General features: G+C 40.8%; 1 protein-coding gene across 1 annotated transcript in view; it reads left to right on the top strand.

The window, feature by feature from the left end:
* OSBPL1A (oxysterol binding protein like 1A) overlaps nt 1-24,255 on the top strand; it is a 546,359-nt gene that overhangs the window by 71,288 nt on the left and 450,816 nt on the right. The window contains exons 8-12 of the mRNA XM_029591150.1: nt 2,989-3,056; nt 3,165-3,209; nt 10,548-10,621; nt 10,732-10,795; nt 11,368-11,466. Of these exons, the coding sequence (XP_029447010.1) occupies nt 2,989-3,056; nt 3,165-3,209; nt 10,548-10,621; nt 10,732-10,795; nt 11,368-11,466 (350 nt within the window). The remainder of the gene's footprint in view (nt 1-2,988; nt 3,057-3,164; nt 3,210-10,547; nt 10,622-10,731; nt 10,796-11,367; nt 11,467-24,255) is intronic.

The following is a 24,255-nucleotide window of genomic DNA, read 5'->3' as shown; positions in this document are numbered from 1 at the left end:
CATTTGGTGTTGGTTCCATTTAGGCAAGACGTATGTATAGTATTAAATTGGAAAAAGATGTTCTCAGTTAGTGGTCCAGAGTTGTGGAACCCATCACCATTGGAGAGGTGAGGGTGGAACAGAATTATCTTAATTTCAGAAAAAAGGTAAAGGCCTGGCTTTTTCCATCTTGCCTAGGCAAATTCTAAATTGAGAACAGCATAGATGGGGCTTGAAGGCCATTTAAGTATCAAGTTATTTTGTGTGTGCTTGTTCATGGATTCGTATACATTGTATTTTTATTGTAAACCGCTCTGAGCAGTATATAAGAAATGAGAAATAGTTCTTTCATGGGGGAAGTTACTCTTTGGCAAGTAAGCTTACACAGATGGGTCTTTGAACAAGAATCTGCCACCCTGTGCCTTAGCCATAAGTCTCCTAGCAGAAACTGAGGCAACTGAGCAAGATGAAAATTTTGATAAGATCAGAGGCATCTGTAATGAGAGCAGCCTCACCCCCTTTGGGAAGCTGGACCCAGTGTATAAAGGCTTGATCCACCATGCTTCCACAGAGCCACCACCAATTACTATCTGTATTTACAACTCTGATGTAAACTTGTGTTTAAGAGGAATCTTAATTCTATCTGGAGTTATCCTTAAGAGAAGTACCACCTTTTTATAGGAAGTTACCATATAACCACTAAAACGAGTGTATCCATCTTGGGCATAAATAGCAAGTACTGCGATGGTTCATGTGGCAGCAGATAAACTTACCAAAATGTTTAACTCCCTTGAACCTAGAATCTGGAGATTCCCATTCTGTCAGTTTCCTCCACCTTGAAGTGAAGGGGAAAGTCTGTCTTAATAGGATCCTATTCAAGAGCCTCTTTTTGGTTTGTCTTCCGGAAAAGATGCAGTCTCATCCCTATGGAAAAGCCAGATAACAGAATCAACCCCTCACTGAGGAGATCTTCTCCCTGCTCAAAGGACTCTAAGCTGCCTTTATCCATAATTTCAGCCAGGTTCTTCAAAATGGATTCTTTGTTCTGAGGGCAAGAAGCATCTCCCAAATCAAAGACCCTGGGGCTAGTTTAGGAAATAACAAGTGAACTATAGATTTAGGAACAAGACCCCCAAGAACCTCATGTCTCCATCAGGCTTCCAAATAGCACAAAAGGGCCTGATGGAGAAGTCTAAACAATGTTGAACTGCCCCAAGGCAGTAGGAGCCTGGCTCTAGGGCACTGGAGAACCTCCTGCCTCACTCCAATCTCAAGGGCTAGTCCGGCCTTTTTAGGAAAAACTCCTGCTGCACTGCCAACTTAGTGTACCATCTGCTGGAAGTAAAATACGGAAGAATTTTCTGGACTGCACCACATGTAAATAACTATGATGTTAGAGCTGTGCTCTCTAACTCATCTGCTGGTAGGGAGGAACAACCCACTTGTCTGGACTGATGTAGCAGGACAAGGAGGCATTATGGGTTCAAACTCTAAAGATGAGGCGAATGAAGTTCTGAGGAGAGTACATCTGGCTCCACCCCCCCTTCCTAAACAAAAGTATGAGCAGGCTCAGGATAATACTGATGTGGGGTATCTGAATTTGAAGTTATGCCACCACCTGACAGGATTTGTTTAGTCTCCTGCCAAGGTTTTGACGTACCATGTAGAATCACCCCATTACACTATGGGGAGGTATATTTATGGAATATAGTGAGTGGCTTTTTTTTCTTCCCCTCCCAGCTCCCCAGTATATTTATACCCCTCTCAAAACTACCCCAGGAACACACTTTCTAAGGCTATCTTTCTGAAAAGGAAAGAGGGGGGTCTTGGTTTGCACAGGATACCCTCTGACATTAAAAAAAAAAAAAAAAAAAAAAAGACTTTGCAAAAATAAGGCCTTTGGGTCTCTCAATCACCTGCATTAGTGATTTAAATACTTCTTTTTTTTTTTTTTTAAGCTGTCTGCCATTTTGAGTCATTTGCAATACTTTAACCCCTGAAGCAGGCAAGGTATTTTCTGAAACACATGGGCCTGTCAGGTTACATTATGGGTGATATGAAGCTTACAGCAGGACTCCGATAATCTTACCTCCGTGTTTGGTTAGAAGTAAAAATATGACACACAACCTTGTAAAGACATAAGGCATTCTGAAGAATTAAAATTTGAGTAGGTTGGTAGTTTTTGCATAAAGTGTATTGAACCAGTGGATGAATGAATTGTAGGTGCTATCTGATAATTGTGGCCCATTGCATGGCAAGACAGTGAATTACACTTTAAAACTGTCTATCTAATGCTGTTCATTCAATGAGTCTGATCAATAGTTTAGTATTGTTTTAGATGGTTAAGGAGAACTGTTATGCCTCTTTTAAATAGAGCAAAGACACCTCTTAAACATTTCTGTTCCATGGTGAAATGCACAAGTATACTAGGAAAACTTAGACATCGCTGTATGTGATAATCCTATTGGCAGCTGAAACTTTTGTGCAGTTTTCTTTTGCTAGAGGCACTTCAGAGATTCACTTTAAGTCTCCACATTTTAGCATTCAGACCTATGTTGATCTTTGGAATTATTTTTTAGTCAAAAGCTTTTTGGCCAGCTTAATTTAAAAAAAAAAAAAAAAAAAAAAAAAAAAAAAAAATCCTTACCGTGCATGGAGTATATTCTTGAACTTTTGGAAGTAAAATAACTTCTGCCTTTTTTTTTTGTTTTTTCCTCAAAGGAGAGAGGAAATACTATAAAAGTATCTCCACCTTTGTGTTTATGGAGTCTTGCAATTTTATAAAATTTTAAGGCTAAATGAAGTCCTAATCTAGAAATGTTCTAGTACTGTGTGTAAATCATTTTGGGTTTGTTGCACATTTTGTGCCTAGTGTGTGTTGTCTTGGGATGTGATTCACCAGAGAGCTATTCTGATTTTTCCATGAAGTGGAAACCCAATACTTTCTGAAGGGCTGAATATGCCTCTTTATTGCATTATACCTTGCTTGATTTTTTTTTCTTTAAACAGATCAAACTCCCCTTGACTTAGCACAGAGTCCAGATATGAAGCAGATACTTCGAGGAAACGTTAGTAGGGTAGGTGGTATCTGGTAACGTGTTTAACACTCTGAGGGCTGTGAAGATTAACATCTCATACCAGGTACCTTTTTTATGTGTTTACATTTTATTTTCTCTATTTTACAGCACATCACCAAATGTGTGCAGCGGTTTGAAGGTCCTCTCCGTAAGGTATTTTTTCCACTTGTGTCTGGCTGTATAACTAAAATCAATCAGTATTCCACTTAAGGTGTCAAAAGCTGGAGGCTTTATTGCAGGAGGTAGTTTTAAATGTGCTGGGTGTTCTGCACACCGTAGTGATTCACTGCAAAGGGGGTGGGGGGGTGAGGCAGGGTGGAGGGAAAAGTTAATAAAAGGGGAGCAACACAGAAGAAGTGTATGTGGGGGTGGTGTGAATGTACCACTAGCACACCACCCTGCCATTCACACATCCCACACTACTCCAGGTGGCAGGGTTGCCAGCTTCCTACAAAAGTGTGGTGTTTTGTTTTTTTTTGTGCATTGGTATTTCTCATGATCAGTCAACCCAGACCACTAGGAAGGCTTTTATTAAGCTTAGGGCAGAGGTTGCATGTTTTAAAATTATATGTATTTTGTATTAGGGAAACAAGTTTGTGATCCTGACCATTTTTAAAAAATCTCTAAACAGACAAAATATTGTATGAATGTTTTCTCCCCAAGAGGCCTGGGATTACACAAGGCATTTTAATTGGAAATTTACAATAGTCTTATCAAGTCAATTTATGCTTAGTCCAGCCATTTTAACATATTCCTGTTCCCTTTTTTTGGGATTTGAGGTTCTGGAATACCATCTTGGTACATTTTTAACCTTTGTAATTGTTAGTGACCTTTCCCGAGTATTTTGGTTTGTGTACAGAATTGCAATTACACCCCCCCCCCCCCCCCCCCCAAAGTATTGAATGTGATACTGGCTGAAGAGCCTACTCGAATTTATGCCCCACAACCGTTCCTATTCTTTTTTTTTTTTTAAGCATTTAAGCTTTATTACAGGTCTTTAAAAACCTTGCCACAATATTGATCAGAGATGTAAAACATTGGATATACCCATAAAGATTGTCTCTTAATGAGATTCCATAATGCAGACTGCTCCCATTCCATTCCCCAAGCTAATGTTGAGCAAAAATAAAATCGGGTTCAGTATTTATGAAGTTGACCATTTTGCCCTTAAACCCTTTAAGTTGGGCACACACTCTCCAAGCATGCTGGTAATGTACTTCCACATTCATGAGTAATCAGGTCTGTTATGAAGATATTTTTTTGTTTGGCCATGCATCAAAGAGCTTCCAACAGGAATAAAGCACGGAAGTTATACTTCCACATTACTGTTGACAAGAAGGACTGAATTAAGTCCTTGCTCAAAGCTCAGTCTTACTGAATAGGCGCAGAGATTTCTACACAGTTATGAGCCCCTCAGTCCAGTTTTGTCCAAGTAGCACACAAATTTATTCAAGGAAGATGCACATCTTTCTTCTCTCATTGCAGCTCTGGTGTGTTCTGTGACCAAATTAGACTACCCCTATGGAAGGTGATGTGGCCCTGAAAGAGGCTCAGGATAGGACAATAGTTTATATTGGAGGAAGCTGAGGTAGTCTGCATGGCCCTGCAAGTAGCAGCATGTAGCTGTTTGGCCAAATCTGGCTTACACCTGGCAGTTTGTGCAGGGGGTCATAGGAAATGACTTTCTGCATCTGGAACTGGGAGCTGCATATCTGGCTGGTACTTCAGTTTGGCTTAATCCGGAATACAACCAGAGGGATGGCATCTAGTAGCAGCGAGGTGCCTTTTTTGGCTTTGAAATTGGTCTGCAGACTTTCTAAAACCATTTTGACCAAGCTGCCCTTTAAAGGCTAGCTGCTGTTTTGGTGAAGATTTGTAAAAGATGACATAAGCCTTGGATGATTTGAAAGTTCCTCTGCTTTCAGAAGATAAGCAGAAGAATTCCTTGCACGCTCTTACTCTTTGCAATAGATTTCGGGATTCTAGGAGGCTTAGGCAAAGCTGATCCTCAGGTCATATGATAGATTCCAGTTACTTTACTCATCCAAGGAAGAAGGTAGACAGGCAATTTGGATCAGGACCACCTAGGGCCTCTCAACTAGGTTCTGAGGGCTACTCCCTGGTGTTGGAAATGGGCAGACTATCAAACTTTATTATAGATGGGCCCAAGTTACTTTACAGTCCGGGATGGTTACGCACTAAAATTTTCTCATTTAGCTCAAAACACCTTTATCGTTTCCCTGTCTCTGAGGCAAAGAGGGAAGCAGTAAAGGCAACACTAGTAGGGTTTCTCGCTACAGAGGCAGTAGTGCTGGTCATGGAGTCACAGAAAGGATTGAGACACTACTCTATTTACTTTGTGGTTCCCAAGAAAAGGAGAACCTTTCATCCTATCCTGGATCTGAAACATGTCATGTTCCTGCGAGTGACATGTTTTCAAATTGAAATCCTGAGGTCATTTATATTAACAGTAAGGCAAGGAGTTTGACGTCATTGGAAATCAGAGGCTTATCTTAACATTCTGATGAGGAGCATTAGAGATTCTTTTACTCTATAGTTCCAAGAAAACACTTCCAGTTTCAGACCCTTCTTTTTGGTATGGCAACGGCACCTTAAACCTCTTCAAAAGTGGCCCCAGAGCTCTGTGAGAGGTCATTTTGGTGTACCCTTATCTGGCTGATTGGTTGATGCAGGTGAAGTTGGAATAGAAAAAAGCCTTGGCTACCAGAAAGGTAATTCAGTTTCTGCAGGACCTGGGTTGGGTAGTCAACTTTTCAAAAATGTTTAATCCTTTTTTTTTGGGCTCTTCTCTATATGAGAGAGTTCATCTGGAGTGAAGGAATCTGAAGCTAAATTGACAAGTTCCTGATTTTGTGGAGCTTCTCAGCTCCATGGGATCTGGTACTGTGGGCAAGGCTCACATACAACCTCTGTAGAAGACCTGGGTTGGATCTCCAAATTCTCTCCTCCCTCCCCCCCCCCCCCCTTGTTTTCAGAGTGTGCGATGACAGCTGCAAGCCTGATACAATGCAAGACTCTGCACTTCTTGGCATTGAATCCCAGCTAGAAATACACATGTACCTTGCTGATTCATCCCTATTTAAACTCTGTCCAAAAACACCAAGGGAGGCTTATTTGCCTAAATGGCTGTCCAAAGTTATCATTGCGGAAAATGCTACAGTTTCAGCTTGTCACCTACTTGAGAATAATCATATACCTTTGGAGTGAATGATGTAAAATGTGGTTTTCTTTGTTTTGTTTTTTCCGCCCCTCCCCCTATGCATTTAAATCTTTCCCAAATGATTGAAAGCAGGATTCATGCTGCATGCACTTATCTTTCACTTATGTATTTGCGGTTCTTCTCTGTAAAGGTATCTTGCTATTGTCTAATTCCTGCAATACAAATGCCAGATGCGGCAGGGTTTTGACTATTGACATCTGCTTCTGGGGCCGGGGAGAGTTGGTACCAGCAATCTGTTTAATGAGGCTCCATTGTATGAAGCCTTTTCCTCCCAGCTGCTAAATGTTTTGACTACTGGTCAAGCTTTCTTAAATCACTCAAGATGGTTGCTGCAGGACTGGCAACAAGAGTAGGAACTTTATATGATAGAGAGCTTATCCTGTCCACTGGACAGGATACTCGCTAAGGATGTAACTTTCAAAGGAGTTACACATGTGAATGTAAGATACTATCATAGTAATTTTCAAAAGTGTGTTTATGCATACAAGACTTCTTGATTCAATGGCATGTATTATAGCAATTTTCAAAAACCCACTTACATGTAAAGTGCATTTAAATGTGTGAAACTCTGTTTTAAGCATATAAATCCTCTTGAAAATTACTCCCTAAGTGAGCACAGGAGCAGCAATAGAAATGTGTATGTTAGTGTGTGTGTGTGTGTGTGTGTCTGAGGAGAGTGCAAGAGGGTCAATGTCTGAGTGTCTGTGTGTGATTGAGAGAATGCAAGTGACAGTTTCTGAGATGGCACGAGTGTGTTTTGTGAGCATCCCTCTTAAGAACATGATAGAATATAACATTTGCCATACTGAGACCAAAAGTCCATTAAGCTCCATATCCTGTTTCCCAACAGTGGCCAATCCAGATCATAAGTACCTGGCAGGATCACAAATGGAATTTATTGACGATGCTTATCCCAGAGATAAGGAGTGAATTTTCCAAATTCCACTGTAATGGTTTATGGACTTTCTTTCCAGGAACTTGTCTAAACCTTTTTTAAGCCTAGCTACACTAACAACTTTCACCATATCCTCAGACAATGAATTCCAGAGTTTAATTTATATTGAGTAAAAAAAAAAAAAATTTTCTCCTATATCACCAGAAACTTCATTCAATGTCCCCCTAGTCTTTTTACTTCTGGAAAGAGTAAATAAACATTTACCTATACCTGTTCGATTCCACTCATTTTATAGACCTGTATATCTCCCCTCAGCTGTCTCTCTTCCAAACTGAAAAGCCCTAATCTCTTTAGCCTTTCCTCATAGGGGAATCTTTCCTTCCACTTTATTATGCTCACTCTTCTCTGTACCTTATCTAATTCTGCTACATTTCTTTTGAGATGCACTGCACACAATACTCAAGGTGTGGTCATACTAGGGCCTCTGACTACATCTCTTGGTACTCTATCTTCTCTCTCTTTCTCCATACATAGTACAGAACAGTTGCTTAATACTGACTTCTGTTAATGCAGTGTTTTTTTTTCTCAGGGACAGGCTATCCCTCCCCCACAGGCAGAAAAGACCCTAGTACAGTGGGCCCTTGACTTACGAACGCAATTGGTTCCAGAGGGCTGGTTGTAACTCAAGTTGGTTGTAAGTCAAGACTGTTTTCCATAGGAAATAATGGAAAAACCCATAATGCATTCCAGACCTCTGAAAAGCACCCCTTACCTAACCATTTCTACAATAAAAAAAAAATGGTTGTATGAGGTCTGTAACACCTATACTTCCCTAGTGTACTCACCAAAAAGTTATAAAATGTGCTTAGCCTACCAGAAAAAACAATTCAAGTTTATTTTTCATTTATTTAAAAGTTGACATCTTTGGTTTGCAAACATCATTGGGGGATGAAATGGAAGTGGTTATTGTTCTTATGGAATGGGACTCTCCTTCTGAACATCTGGAATCTGGCTTTCTGGTGTCCTTTCTCGCCTTGGGGGAGTCTGTAGCTTACTTGGTCTCAACCTTTTCACAAGTAAAAACTGGTCTAAGGTAGTCTGTTTCTGTCTTTTTTTTTTTTCTTCAACACTGTTCTGTACTATGACATTATCATTAAGCAAGTGAATGCAATGATTGGCTTTCCCTCTGTCTGGGTGGGTCTTCTCTACAAATGTTTGTAGCGCTGTCCATTTTTTCAGGATTTCCTTAATTCCAGAAGAGGAAATTTGCTGCAGTGATTGTTGAGCCTCCTCTTCAGTAAGCTCCTCAGCTGCCATTCTCTGTTCAGCCCGAAGTTCCTCTGTAGACAATTCCTCTGAGTGTTCTTCCACCAGTTCCTCAACATCAGCACTGTCTACCTGCAAGCCTATGGACTCGGCTATAGTGACAATGTCATTAACCACAGGGTCAGTTGCAGGGTCCGGCTCCTCTTCTATAATTTTAGGCCACACTTTCTTCCAGGCCGATCTCAATGTCCATTGAGAGACATTGGCCCAGGATTTCTCTATTAACCCCACATATGAAAGGATGCTGTAATGTTCTTTCCAGAATTCTTTAATGGTTAAATCCGTATCTGAAACCATCTGGAAGCACTTCTGGAACAGTTCCTTAGTCTATAGCTTCTTAAAGTTAGCTATGACCTGCTGGTCCATAGGCTGCAGTAGAGTTGTGTTAGGTGGAAGGAATTCTACTGTGAGCCATGGGAATTCTTCAGCCAACTCGTCTTCCAAGTCTCGTGGATGAGCAGGAGCATTGTCCATGAGGAGAGTCTCGAGTGGTAATCTTTTGTCCTCAAGATATTTCTGTACAGTAGGACAGAAAACCTCCCTGATCCACTCAAGAAAAAGGACTCTTGTTACCCAGGCTTTTCTGTTAGATCTCCACATGACACTTAACCTATTCTTCAAGACATTCTGTTTTCTGAACACTCTTGGGGTCTGAGTGATAAAGCCTCTCTTGGTTTATCTTGAGGTCACCACTCGCATTGGCACATAGCAATAAGGTTAGCCTATCCTTCATTGGCTTGTGACCTGGCATTTTTTTCTCTTCCTGGGTAATGTACATTCTCTTGGGCATTTTCTTCCAGAAAAGTCCAGTTTCATCACAGTTGAAAACTTGCTGACAGGAAAAGCCATTTCTGTCATTGTTTCGAAGTGGGGTATGTAATTTTCAGCAGCCTTTCTATCAGAACTGGCAGCTTCACCATGCCTAGCTACGCTATGAACACCAGTTCTTGCTTTAAAATTGTGGAACCACCCCTTACTGGCACGAAATATTTCACCATTTTCACTTGCTGATGGCTTATCCTTTATATCTGCATTTATAGCCCTAGCTGTTTCACAAATTAGACACTCAGGCAATCACCTGCCATCTGCCTTTCATTAATCCACACTAGCAATAGGCTTTCTACCTCTTCTATCACTGTTGATCGTGACTTACAAATTTGAGTGACACCTCTAGCCACACTAACTTCCTTGTACAAATCTTTTCTTTGTAAGATTGTTGAAATGGTGGATTATGACAGCGATCGGTCACTCGAACGCCACTCTCAAATTTCTGCACAATTTTTCTCTATTGTGATTGCTTTCTTTATCTTTGGGGCCATTTTGAACACTTCTTTGCTAAAAGTGCAGTTCTGCAGGAAAAAAAAAAAAGAAACCTAACAGAAAAAACACCAACCACAGACACTCTTTTCCCCTTCCCGACAGCTTCTGAGCACATCTCTTGCCCTCCAGAAACTATTTTCCCCCTCCAAATTGCTTCTGAGCACACTACTGTACCTTGCCAGCTGAGTGATGTCCCCCGATGCTGTTTGCTGAAATTGCGTGCCGGGTCTGCTCACGTGCGCCTGGGTCCCATTAGTAGAAGCAGCAACAGTAGCCAGCCGATCCCTGTAGAAGTCCCGCCCTCCAAGAACAAAAAAATGTGATACACAACCAATCCGCGAAAAAAAAAAAAAAAGTACGCGGCGCACACGTGGCTTTGGTCGTACCTCGAAACCGAAAATTATGGTCGTAACTCAAATTTTGTTCGTAAGTCAAACCCTGACATGTTGGTTGTAACCCGAGCCGTTCATAAGTCAAGGGCTCACTGTAGTTTTCTAGCATCTAATATTTTATTGGTAGGTCTGAGAATGAATTCTAAACTGATTTATGCAAATGTACATAAACATGAATGACCATGTTTACAGATAAAATAAGAAATTGGGAATGGAGCTTTAACTGCCCCTAAAGATTAATATCAAAACACCTGTTTAATATCTGAATGTAAATTCCTGGTAGTATGAAAAGCCTGAGACCATTTTCTCTTTCCTAGAGTTCACGTTTTTTTGGCTGGAAGCTGTGCTGGGTAGTCCTGGAGCATGGTGTTCTTTCCTGGTTTCAGAAGCAGTGAGTGTTTGTCAACTGACATTTAATTCATAAAACTTTAGTTTAAAAACAGGTGTGAAGTAACCCTCCCCCTTTTTTTTTTTTTTTTTATAAACATTTTTTTTTTTAAGGTCTGATGCAGTGCACAATGATCATCGTCAAGGCTGCAAGCATTTAACACAAGCTGTTTGCACGGTAAGGTGAAAATCAGTCTCCAATATTTTTTTGAAGGCTTTTTTTTGTGTGGTGGGTTTTCTTCTGCAGTGCTTTTTGCCAGTCTGTATAGCCACAAAGGCAGAACAATGGAAATGGTGGCAAACGTTGACCTTGTATTGCTGCTTCTCTTGAATCCCTCCTGCCTTCCCCCTTCCATCTCCTACCTTTCCAAGTAGTAATAGGCCTGTCTGCCACACCACAACCAACATGCTAAGGACTAAATTAACAAATGTGTTATTGGGCAGCTGAGGGCATGATATGTTGACTTTGTGGTGCTGCTTGTTGTCCTAGATAGAGCTGTAAATTTTATCTTTATAAAAAAGATACAGAATAACATATATGCATCATGTCTCTAGACCTTTTCTCGGTGCATGTCTCCATATGAAACCTGCCTTTCATCTCCCATGTTCTCCATCACGTCATAAGCCAGTTTCTAATAGTTATTCAGCTATACTGACCTCTTGTCTCTGGTATTTATTTTTTGGCTTTTCATATTTTCATATGCACAGTGATCTGAGTGAAATTTGATTTGCCTTTTTTCCTTGTCCAAGGTGAAACCTGGTGATAGCTGCCTTTTCTCCATTAAGTGCTTTGATGACAGTGTTCACAGCTTCAAAGTTCTTCCTAAAAATACAGAACAAACTAGAGAGGTAACTTTTTTTTTTTTTTTTTTCCCCCTGTTTTCTATTCCATGTGACTGTATCTAGAATACTTATAACACCATTTATACATGGTCAGGGTTGAGCCCTTGTTCTGTACTCAAATCTGGTCCTCTAGTACCACAACGTAGTTTGGTTTTCAGTGTTTCGACAAGGAGTATGCATATGAGAGGTCTGCATGCCTTGCCTCTGTGGTATGCAAATATCTCAAATTTTCATTGTGGAAATCTGAAAAATCAAGATTGGTTGGTTGAAATCCTTCAAGGATTGATAGTGGGGGCTTCTAAACCAGTTGATGGACTTGGAGAGCAGTTTTCAAAGCAATTTATCTAGGTAACTGAGTTACCCAGGTAAACTGCTATACTGAAATTATGCTGGACCTATATTAAAGGTTGGTGGAAGAAAACTGTGCAGGCATGTGTTTTTTGGTTGTCGTGGACCCAGATTTTATTCCTTTACAAATAGGTGCAGAGTACATACATCTCTTTGTATGTGTACTCCTAAACTAGCTGTCTTCCAAAGATAAACTAGGTGGTTTTAATTTTTTTTAATTAGCTACAAACTTCATATTTATTAAATTGGAAACTGCCTAGAAATATTGATAATATTGATAAGCAGTTTATAAGTTTATTCATAAAATACAAAATTAAATAGAATGAGCAAAAAACAAAAGAAACACAACATGAATTCTGCATGGTCTCAGCTATTAAGTTATCTGCACATTCTTCTGCAATGCCATTCATTTTCAGCTGCCAGAACTTGTTTTATGATTTTATGCATTGCAAACAAGGATAAAAAGAACCTGCTTGAGCCTGTTTAAAAAGGCTACTGCCTGTAAAAACATTTCTATAACAAAACAAACAAATGTCTATAATATGTATCTGCCAAACATAACATCGTAAAGCCAGGGTAATAGGGGAACTAAATGCCTATTTTGTCCATTTGGGTATCCCAATGCCCATAAACTAAAATTTAGTTAAGCTTGTAGAAAAAGAAAGCTCTTAACCAATTTTCTGATTTTTAGTAAAGAGTTCTCTTATAGGAGATGGCAGGGAGTTTCAGAGCTCAGGACCTTGTGTGTATATAAAGCTGTTAATATGATTTGTCCAATCTGATGCTAAATGAAGGATTATCCAATAAAATTTGTGAAGCAGGTCTCTTGTCCTGGAAGGAGGATAAAATTACAAGGAGGCATGGGAACCCAGCCATGAATCCCAAACAGTTGTACATTCTTTGGTAATGACTTCTCTAGACTACTGAAATGCCTTGTATATTGGTCTTCCTCAAACTACCCAGATGGCATTGCAGTATGTCCAGAATTCAGCTGTTAGAATAGTGTCTGGACACTAATCTGTCAACACATTTTATTAAAATACCATTGGTTACCAGTAAGTTTGTGGATCAAAACCCACTTTTTTTTTTAAAGAAGCCCTTTAAAAAAAAAAAAAAAAAATGTGGGTTTTGATCCACAAACTTACTGGTAACCAATGGTATTTTAATAAAATGTGTTGACAGATTAGTGTCCAGACACTATTCTAACAGCTGAATTCTGGACATACTGCAATGCCATCTGGGTAGTTTGAGGAAGACCAATATACAAGGCATTTCAGTAGTCTAGAGAAGTCATTACCAAAGAATGTACAACTGTTTTAAGTCATTTTCACTCAGGTACAGATAGTCTCCACAGCATGTGAAGCTTATAATAGGCACTCTTTTAAGCAACCTGGCTAATAGGCTTCAGAGACATAGGTAGCCTGTGTAAGAGAGAGGGAGTTTGTGTGGGTGTGTATGCAAGAGAGAGGGAGCCTGTATGAGGATGTGTATGTGTACTAGAGAGAAGGAGGGTCAGAGGGAGCCTGTGTGAGGGGCAGTACTGAGAACGGGGTCAAACTCTCTGGGAATGGTGATAAAGTGGAAGGGTTGAGCCTAGAGGTGGAGGGGAGAGATACTGGCAGGTGGAAGAATTGGGGCCTGAGAGGGTAGCCATGGGAGTAGGGAGAGCGAGTGGAAGGATCACTTACAGTGAATACCTGGGAAAATTCTGCATAACTTTTTTTTTTTCTGTATTGATTTAAAATGTAATTACTTAAAAGCTGTCATGTAAATTGTTTTGACCAATATAAAGTTTGCTGAATGTTGCAGAATTTTAAGTTTTTGTGCACAGTATTCCCCTAGGAGGAGTATTTGCTGAATATGTACCTACCACAGCTATCTGAGGCCGGTAAACACATGTTGGATCTGAAAATTTGAGCTGGAAGTATCACAAGGTATTAAAGATCTCTCAAGATTGGTTGGCTTCACTGCTAGATGATATAAACAATTAGCCACTTTGTTAGGTCCTATTTTGACCAGGCTGTTTAACTTTCTTAGGAATGGGGATACCTTCTTCCTGGAGCTAATTTAGTAGGAATAACTTATAGCAAAACCTGGCAGAGATCCCACCCTATGTGGCTTATTCAGGCCAATATCGCTTCTTATTGTCCTTTAAAATTTTAGCCAAGGTTATGGCAGATTGATTGAATAAAGTGATATCTTTGATATATTCAGACCAAGCTGGTTTTATTCCAGGACGAATGGCAGCAAACAATGTTCGCAAAATAGATATCTGGTGGGTTAAAAAGGAAAATACCCAGTCAGCTTTTTTTTTTTTCTCAAGTTGATGCGGCGAAGTCATTTGACATGGCACAATGGGCACTTCTATTTTGAAAACTAGCACGGATGAATTTTATAGAGTGTGTTATTCATTGGATTCAAAGAACCTTTGATAAACCCCAAGCCTGTGTAAAAGTAAATGGAGGCTCTTCTGAAACATTTACAGTTTATAGAAGCAGTTGACAGGGTTGCCCTTTTCTACTCCCTGCCATATTCCTGGAACTACTGGCAATACGAATTCATGCAAATGTCTATTGGGCACCCAGCATACAAATCATCACTTCCTGTACATGCCCAGATCAGTCCAGACCAGTGGGTTATGCACTCCCACCAGCAGTTGGAGTCAGAGCAAAGCTTCAAGGCACTGGTATCCCAAGTGTGCCACCTGCAGCTTGTCAGTATTTCTCTGACTCAAGATGGTGGCCATGTATACCTGCAGTTCTGTGTGAGATTGATTTTTTTCTTGCTCCCTGAGGTGCTAGGTTCAGTGTCTGGGCCATCCCTCAGGTAGAGCTGGGTGAATGGGCAGTTGGTTACCCCTGGTGGTGCTAGCCCGTGTGGTTCCGGATCCCCTGATAGCCAGGGGACTGGCTCCCTCAGTGACCTGAAGGCTCCCTCTCAGTGTCTGCGGTACAAGGAAGTAGCCCCTTTGGGGATTTTTTTTCTGTTATTCTTAGCTTAGGCTTTATTTTTTTCTGTTACTAGAAATTAAGTGTGGTTTTTTTTTTTTTTTTAAACCTGCACCAAGTTCCCTGTTCACCACAGCTCCCGGGGTAAATCAGTCTGCCTGGTGGTGCAGAGCCAGGCAGACCCCTGAAGAGGAGGGGGGAGAGTTTCAGCCCTGGTAAGAACCTCTGTTTTTAGGCTCCCTGCCTCATGTTTACTACGGTGGCCATTTTATTTTTTCTTTTTCAACCTCCCATGCATTTCCCCAGTGTTCCTGGGGCTGATTATCATGGTGTGTTTGACTGGTTTGCAGACCTGGTATGGTTGGTGACAGACAGCCCACTATGCCTAGCTCATCTGCCGAACCTCCTGCGACAAGGGCCCATCTTTTTGGATTGGGAGGAACACTTCTCTCACAGCCTGGTGTTTGAGGGGTGGCGGTTTTGGATGAAAGGTTATTCAGAACAGGTGATTTCCACCCTGCTTCAGTCCAGGTGGCCCTCAAAATCTATGGCGCATGCTCCGGTGGTGAAGGTGTTTGAAGGCTGGTGTGACCAGCAGGGTGTAGTGGCATTGTCGGTGACCATTCCTCAGGTCTTGGGGTTTTTGCAGCAGGGATTATCTAAAGGTTTGGCTTATAATTCCCTACACGTTCAGGTTTTGGCCCTGGGATGTCTCCTAGGGTGGGTAGGTAGCAGGCCTCTAGCCAGCCACTCAGACATTGTCCATTTCCTGAAAGGGGTGAAGCACCTTCGTCCTCTTTGTAAGTGAGATTCCACTCCAGCATAAAATCTGATTTGAGGGCACTTCGTGATCCCCCTTCTGGGCCTCTGGGACACGCTTCCTTAAAGGACCTCACCTTGAAGACTGTTCCACAAGATGTATTTCAGAATTGCAGGCTCTTTCTTGTAGGGATCCCTTCCTTTGCATCTCTGCTGATAGGGTGTCCCTGAGCACGGCTCCTTCATTTTTGCCGAAAGGTGGTGTCCGCCTTTCATGTTGTTCAGTGCGTGGAGTTATCCGTATTCCCTGATTGGGCTTGTGACCCTGCTATGGGAAGATATCTTCATCTGTTAGATGTCCGCTGGGTTCTCCTTTGGTATTTGATGGTCACTAACTCTTTTCGAAAATCGGGTCACCTTTTTGTGATCTTTGGAGGTCCAAAGAAGGGTGAAAAGGCATCCTTGGCTCGCTGGCCTACATCAGGAAGGATTGTCCTGACTGGTTTGAAAGTTTGCTTGAGAGCACAAGCAGCTTCTTGGGCGGAGTGTCATTTGATGTAACGCCCCCCAGCGACAGTTGTGTTAAATGGAAACAGACTTGATTTGATATATATATATATCAAAGTCGGTATATAAAAACCCTAAATAAATAAATAAATTTGATGCCTGAGGAGACTTGTAGAGCCGCAGTCTGGTCTTCCCTACATACCTTCACAAGGCATTATCGTCTGGATGTCAGGGATCTGGACCAAGTGCTGTTTAGGGAGAGCATCTTGCGCGTGGGTCTTTTGGGTTCCCGTCTGGTGTAATGTGGCTTTGGTACATCCCACTGGTCTGGACTGATCTGTGGTATTACAGGAATGAAAATTAGCATGTAAGAACCAATTTTCCTTTTTGGCAGATGACATTTACACTAGCAGAATTCATTCTATCTTTAGCTAGCACAGTAGCAGAAATGAACTGCTTTAGCAAAGTGGATTCAATATGAACCTGGAAAAATCGGAGACTTTAACTATGCTAGAGGGGCAGTTATCTAAACTGAAGGAAGATTTTTCCTCTTAAAGGGGCTCCCAAATAGATTAAATATTTGGGAATATACTTGGGTAAATTATATGCTGCTTCTACAAAAGCTCTGGAGTAATCAAGAGAAGTGGGAGAGACATTCTTTCTCTTGTTTGGGGCAGATAGCTGTCATAAAAACGAACTAACATCTATGAATAAGCTACTTATTTCAAACTCTCCTGATATTTATATCCAGTCACCTACTAAAATTGTGGCAAAAAGATATTAGATTTCATTTGGAGACAGACTGCCTAGAATGGTGCTCAGGGTACTATATTTGCTGAAATTAAGAGGGGGTTGAGTGTCCCCAATCTCCAATGGTGATACTTTGTGGCACAGTTGAGCCATCATAGATTTTCTCACCCTTTTTACTACAATGGGTAGGTTTGGAACAATCTTTAGTGTGAGTAATGCCATTATGGATAGTGAATTGGCAACCAAGAAGTACTTGGAAACCATTAGGTCATATTTCTCCTTCTACAGATACTACACTGAGAATATGGTCAAATCCTTTACAGCAGGTTTTGAGCCACATCTTGAAGTTGACTATGTGACATAACCCTTTCCTTTCTGTGAATAGATAACACTTCTGAAAAGGCAATAGTCTGAGCAGTGTGGCTAAGCTTCCCCAGATTCTGGAAGCTTCTTTACTACTTGGATGTCTTTAGTGAGGTTATTGGGTCCTCAGATGGATAACAACCTCTATTTTAAATTCCTTCCTTTATGTTGTTGAGTGACCCTCCAACTTTCATGCTTACTTTGATAGATCCACCTGTTCTCATACCCTTCTGAGATTACACAAGCATCAAAATAAGTATTGATGAACTGCTTTGATCTTTGACTAAGCGGTCTATAAAAAATTAAATTGACAGTTTGGTTTATTTCTGCCAGCTAAGGATCCTGGAAGGCATTTTAGTTGAGGGACACAAGTGAGCTCCAAGTTAGCATGTCTGATAGTCTTCCAGCAGAAGGAGCTTTCTGTTAGGGTTTTGGTAGCATTTTGTGTATTCTGTTGAACAAGCAGCCAAATTCTTGGGCACTAATTTGTCTGTACATTTTGATGTAAATTACTAGCCAAAGTGGGTTTTTTTGTGTTTTTTTTTTTTTTTTTTTACAATGTGAAAAAGTTCTCATAGCTGATTTGGTGCAGCTTGTATTATGCTGAAATTGATTCAGTAATATAGATTCCTTCTGAAAATCATCTAATTTAGCCAAATAGGCTAACTGGTTGGATTCAGAACTAGATTTTCACCATCTACGTTCTATACTTCTACCGTAAGCTGTCTTTTTTTTTTTTTTTTTTGTAAGTAATACTTCCTGCCCAAACCATGAGCTTTATAGGACCTCTTGTGGAACAAATTTTACCAAAGGTGTTGTCTGATCTAGGGAATCAGATGTGTGTCCATAAGGGTACAGAATCTTCAATATTGTCAGCTGGCTCAGCACAAAGCTTACGGATCCAAATCTCTTAAGGCATCAGTTGTCGATGCATTTTGGAAAGAAATTAACTTATTGATTCAGAATGTCAGTTCTGAATCCTTTGCTCTAAACATGCATTATTGAATCTACCAGTACCTCACGCAGATATTTATTTGCTAATCCAGCAGATCTTATTGGCTGCCCATTGTGAAATAGCATTACTATGGAGGAATTGTAATGCTCAAACAATTCCTTCCACTGTTACATATTTGGAACATATGGTCTTAGCAGGATTATAGCCTGCAAAGGTCAGAACTTGGGTAAATTTGAAAAGATTTGGTCTTGCTATTTTACAGTGGAAAGAAATGAGTAAGGAATGATATATATTGTGTATACACTCAGCCATAAGAGCTCCACAATTTAGTGGGTATTGTATCTTATACAAATTTCAATACGGAAAACCCAGATAAGACTGTATTTGGGTGGGGGTTTTTATTTGGAAGTTCAGAATCTTGTATATTCACAAACTTCTATATTATAGGTATTGCTACTTGCAAGAGAACATGCTACCGTATTTTTCACTCCATAAGACGCACTTTTTTTCCCCCAAAGGTGGGGGGAAAATGTATGTGCGTCTTATGGAGCGAATATAAAAAAAAACCAAACAAAAATCTAACAAACACCCCCCCCCCCCCCCGACTCCCCCAAGACCTGCCGACTTAATTTCCTACAACCCCCCCCCCAAGACCTGACAAATTAATTTCCTGCAACCCCCCACCCTCCTGACCCCCCCAAGACCTGCCAAACGTCCCTGGTGGTCGAGCGGGGGTCCGGGAATGATCTCCTGGGCGTGGGCCGTCGGCTGCCAGTAAACAAAATGGCGCCGATGGCCCTATGCCCTCACTATGTCACTGAGACCGACCAATAGCAGCGGTCGGTCTCAGTGACATAGTGAGGGCATAGGGCCGTCGGCGCCATTTTGTTTACTGGCAGCCGACGGCTCACGCCCAGGAGATTGTTCCCGGACCGCTCCTGGACCCCCGCTGGACCACCAGGGATGTTTGGCAGGTCTTGGGGGGGTCAGGAGGGTGGGGGGTTGCAGGAAATTAATTCGGCAGGTCTTGGGGGGGTCAGGGGGGTGGAGGTTGTTAATTTAAAGGGTTGGGATGGGGGGGGGGGGGTTTTGGGGGTTCCCACAGAAAGAAAAATTTTCTGATCTGGGGAGTGGACCGAAATGGCCCTCCCCAGACCCGAAAACAAAATGGGGAGAAAAAAAAAAAACTATGCACTCCCCTAATTTGCTCCATAAGACGCCCAGACGCAGAGCCGGTTTAGCACAAATTTTTTTTTTTTTATTTTCCCCCTCTGAATCCTAGGTGCGTCTTATGGTCAGGTGCGTCTTATGGAGCGAAAAATACGGTATGTTGATATACTGATACGTCATGTGTATGAATGCTAGTTTCTTTTGGTGTTCTTGTATGTTTTTTCCCTTGTAATATCTCAAAAGCTTGAATTGAAAAAAGTGGGTGCCCAGCGTGTGTTTGCATAGGGGGATAATAGTTTGTCCTCATCTACATGGAATTTACTTCTGACTGGCTCTGGGTATGCAATTGTTAGGACGTGTTAGACACAATCTTACTGTATGGGGAGCTAGTTTAGCATGTCTAAAGCAAGCGCCCAACCGTGTGCTAGGCTGGGCGCACTTTATTGGATCAGCCCCTAAATGTGTAGCTTTAAGCAGACTTTTTTCTAAAAAGGACTATCTGTATATACTCTGAGCTGAAATACTTGTGGAGACCAAGTTGCTGCATTTGAGCCTTGCAACAAAGTGTGCCATTGACAGTTTGAAAGCTCTTCATCTCTTGTCAGGGGGCTCACTGGAGTCCTATCTCAAAGGCTCCCATCCCTTGAATGTGGTAATAGTTTGAGCAATAAAAACAGTTGAACAGAAGAGAACTTTTTCAAATTGCTTTTAATTTATTTAAAGACCAGAAAAAGAGCTAGAGCTTTCAGCTGGCTAAGGTAAGATATACAGGCTGTGATTTAAAAAAGGAACGGGAAGAGATACTTTGTATTGAAAGCAGTTCTAAGACTAGGAGTAACTTCTGAGGTTTACCATGTGCAAGTCACTGTCTTAAGTGCAGCTGATTAAAAAACAGCAGCATCTGAAAGCACATAATGTTGAGCTTGCAAATACAATGATAAACCAGTACAAATCAGAGCAAGCTTACTATTTTGGGGTCTTACTAGCCTGAACCTACTGCAAAAGTATATCTTAAACTCATACCCTGAGAGAGAACCATTGGTTTCTTCCATTGTGTTGGCAAGCTACCATCTCAAACAGCTCCAGCATCTACAAGCTCTGCACAGCCCAGCCTTATGGTTAACTCTCAAAGTGCTGGAACAATTGAACAAAAGCATAGTGATTACTGCCTGCATCCCTGCCTCTGGGTTTTTTTTTCCTCCCTCAGATCCTTAAGGATCCTAAACAAAGCTTTTCAGCCTTTAAAGAAAGATAAATAAATGATGTGCAATATTTGTCCTATAGCAAAAATATAGGATAATAGGACATGTTAGATAATGAGAGGGTATAGTTATTAGAGATGTGAATCGTGTCCTCGATCGTCTTAACGATCGATTTCGGCTGGGAGGGGGAGGGAATCGTATTGTTGCCGTTTGGGTGTTTAAAATATCGTGAGCCGGCACACTAAAACCCCCTAAAACCCCCCCCGACCCTTTAAATCGAACCCCCCCCCAAATGCCTTAAATTACCTGGGGGTCCAGCGGCGGTCCGGAACGGGCTCCTGCAATTGAATTGTGTTGTCTTCAGCCGGCGCCATTTTGCAAAATGGCGCCGGCTGAAGACAACACAATTCAATTGCAGGAGCCCGTTCCGGACCGCCGCTGGACCCCCAGGTAATTTAAGGCATTTGGGGGGGGTTCGGGAGGGTGGGGGATTTGATTTAAAGGGTCGGGGGTGGGTTTTAGGGGGTTTTAGTGTGCCGGTTTTCCTGCCATTGGTTTAGGGCAAGTAAGTTCCTGCCCTCCCCGATTTACGATTTTTTAACGATAAATCGGGGGAATTGGTATTGTATCGTGGCCCTAACGATTTAAAATATATCGGACAATATTTTAAATCGTCAAAAAACGATTCACATCCCTAATAGTTATTTCCCCTCAATAGTCCCTCCCTCTGTAGATTAGGAGGTAGTAAAAATAAATAAATAAAATAAAATTCTGAGCGATAGTTCTCAGTAATCCATCTGTTAGAACCACAGGTTGTTCCCTCATAAGGTTTTCTCTTTTGTTTGTCTTAACCATATTTGGTGTGTTTTTAACTAAGTCACCTAGTGCTGTGTATAGACAGCATATTAAATTCTCTTAAATATAGTTGTGAGGGAGACGGAAGGCATCCATAGCTGTTCCATTCTATGCAGAACTGTAAATTAAAACTCCTTTTGAAAATAGGTTAGCTCCTCTACTCTTAAACACTGTTTCAGAATGCACAAGCTGCTTGTGCCAGGTTCTCACCATTGAGCAGGAAATCTATCCCTGTGGGAGGAGGTGCTGCGCATAAGGAATTATGCTTCACGTTTTTTCTTCAACTATCTATGCGGATGGCACTTGCACTAATAGTGTGGCAAGAACCCTATTAAGCAGATATCTGCTTTTTGATGGAGAGCAGATGTCACCTTTTGAATCCACTGCTACTTATCATTCTGACAGTTGATGAATTTTAGTTCTTTAAGATCACTAGTGCATTGGAACTAGAATTCTTCTATGACTGAAGCATTAAGCTGCTGGTTCTTGCTCCAGACTGAATCTCTGCAAAATGTCTTGCAAAGAATTTTTGCTGAGATACTTTAAAGACTAGTCATGATTCTAGATGAATCAAAACCACTGAGCCTTCATGAGGATAGGTCAAATTTTAGATTTTACAGAAAGTGCTAGAAAAGCTAGATCGAACATTTTACAAAAAGTGGATCTGCATTTCCGGAGACTAGCATTTAAAATGCTTATGCCCTAGAGTTTCTCCAACACATTCATGGTTTTTTCAATGTATGATCACCAGTGAAGACAATTGCTGTACTGGCAACTCTAAACAAATTAATGCTAATTGTTATGTCCATTTCAAAATCAAGGATGTTAATCATTATACTTTAAAATTCCAAAAGATATAAAAAAAAAAAGAGGCTTGGACCTTACAGACCAATTCTGGATTTCACATGGGTGAACAAATGCTTGTTAACCTTATTTTCAATTGGATTCTCTTCACTCATGTCATTTCTTCAGTAAGAAAAGGTAGGTATCTGATTTTGCTAGACCTATTAGAAATAAATTACAAGACTATAATGCTGTTTCCATTAAAAGATATAGGGCTAGCAGTCTTATCTCCTAAATTCAGAATTGATTTTACATGTTTTGTCTCTGAAGTCACAAAGAAAACTAATGCTAAGGGGTCCGATTTTAAAAGTATTTGTTTAAAGTTGGGCTCTACACATGTAAAAGCACTCTACCCTGTGGAAGTGGGTTTTTTGAAAATTGCTATAACACACATCTTTGATTTGTTCAGTAAGTTTTTGCCTACATTAGCTGTGAAAATTACTTCAATAGTATGTTACACTTAAATGCATAATTTAATTTCACCTGAAAATTATGGTAAAATTCATGGGACTATCACTGGAATACCCAGATTGTTTTTGTTTATTAAATACAGATTCCTATTCTAAGATTGGGGTGTCCTTTTGCCAGGATCACTTATGCCCAGGGTTAAGCAGAGATAAAGTACAGGGTCTATAAATTGCTTAAGAGTCAAGTCATATGGCTATCATTGCTCTGTTTTCAGTCAATGATTAGGTGAGGAGCAGTAAGAGTACTATGACTGCAACAGAGGCAGACATGCACAAACAAAACTTTGGAAGAAGCGGAGCTACTATTTGCATGGTCAGAGGAAAATCTGCTATAGCTTTCAGCATTACACATTGCAGGTCAGGAGAATGCAAGCAGATTTTCTGGGCTGAAATAAGATAGATCCAGATGTTAGACCATGGGGCACTCAAGTAGATAATACAAAAATGGGGTGAACCACGGATGGTTATGGCATCCTACCAGAATGCAAAGGCAAGAAGGTTCTTCAGCCAATTAAAGGATTATGGCAATGGGGCACTGATACAAAAGTGGTCAAGGGAAGCATTGCTCTTTTATCCCCCACCTTGGCTATTAATAGCAGAGTAATAAAGAAGCTCTGGAAGTAGGTATATGAGGTCCTATGGGCACTAGACTGACTGCAAAGACTATTATGCTGATCTAAGCAGACTGATAGTGGATCGATCATTGCATTTTAAAGGCATAGGGGGGTCTCCTTCAGCAGAGACTGGTAGTAATGGAAACCCATCTGTTCTTATGGCATGGCTCTTGAGAGGGCAAGATTAGCTAAGAAGGGATACAGCCCATCATGTAATAGAACAAGGTTAGGTTCTAAAAATTCCACAAAAAGATTGAGGATGTGGTGAGTTTTTGCAACATATTGTAGGCATATTTGCCATGGCATTCCAAATAACAGATATTCTGACATTCTTGCAGAAGTCTTGACAAGGGCTTGGCCATGAATACTTTAGATACAGGTTAGAGCAATTTCTTGCATTAAAGATTAAGGGGACAAGTGTGTGTCTCAAAGGAGGGTCACACTTTTCAACATGGCATTAAATGCTTTAATCATACAGTGATGCTTATTACTATTATGGAATTTGGTAGCAAGTGCATTAGCAAGCCCTCCTTATGAGCTGTTGGAACAAGTGACTCTAAAGGACTTGACATTGAAAATTGCAACAACAAAAAAAGCACATCATATATGCTGAGGTAGACAATAAACGCAATCTGTCTTACAGGGCTCCCTTTCTAAAGTTTAGTAGGGATTCTGTAATGCTGAGACCTATACCACCCTTCTTACATTAAAAAGAATGCTGAAGTCATTTTAACTGGAATATTTTACCATCTTTTGACAAGGATTGCAGGGACCTATAATATTTACAGTTCTTAGGTGTCAGATGTGTAAGAATATTTAAAGATAAGAGTTGTGTGATTGGTCAGTGCATGTAAGGGGGAGACTGACTCAAAGGTGATCTCAAGATGGATTAAGAAAACCATAGCAGCTGCATATTTACTACAGGGGCTGCAAATGCCAGAGGGTATCAGGGCCCATTTTGACTAGAGCACTGACTTCATTATGGACAGAGAACTGTAGTAAATCTAGTCCATA

Source organism: Rhinatrema bivittatum, chromosome 2 (assembly GCF_901001135.1).
Source record: "Rhinatrema bivittatum chromosome 2, aRhiBiv1.1, whole genome shotgun sequence".
Taxonomy (NCBI): Eukaryota; Metazoa; Chordata; class Amphibia; order Gymnophiona; family Rhinatrematidae; genus Rhinatrema; species Rhinatrema bivittatum.
This window is presented reverse-complemented; position numbering and strand designations above follow the sequence as displayed.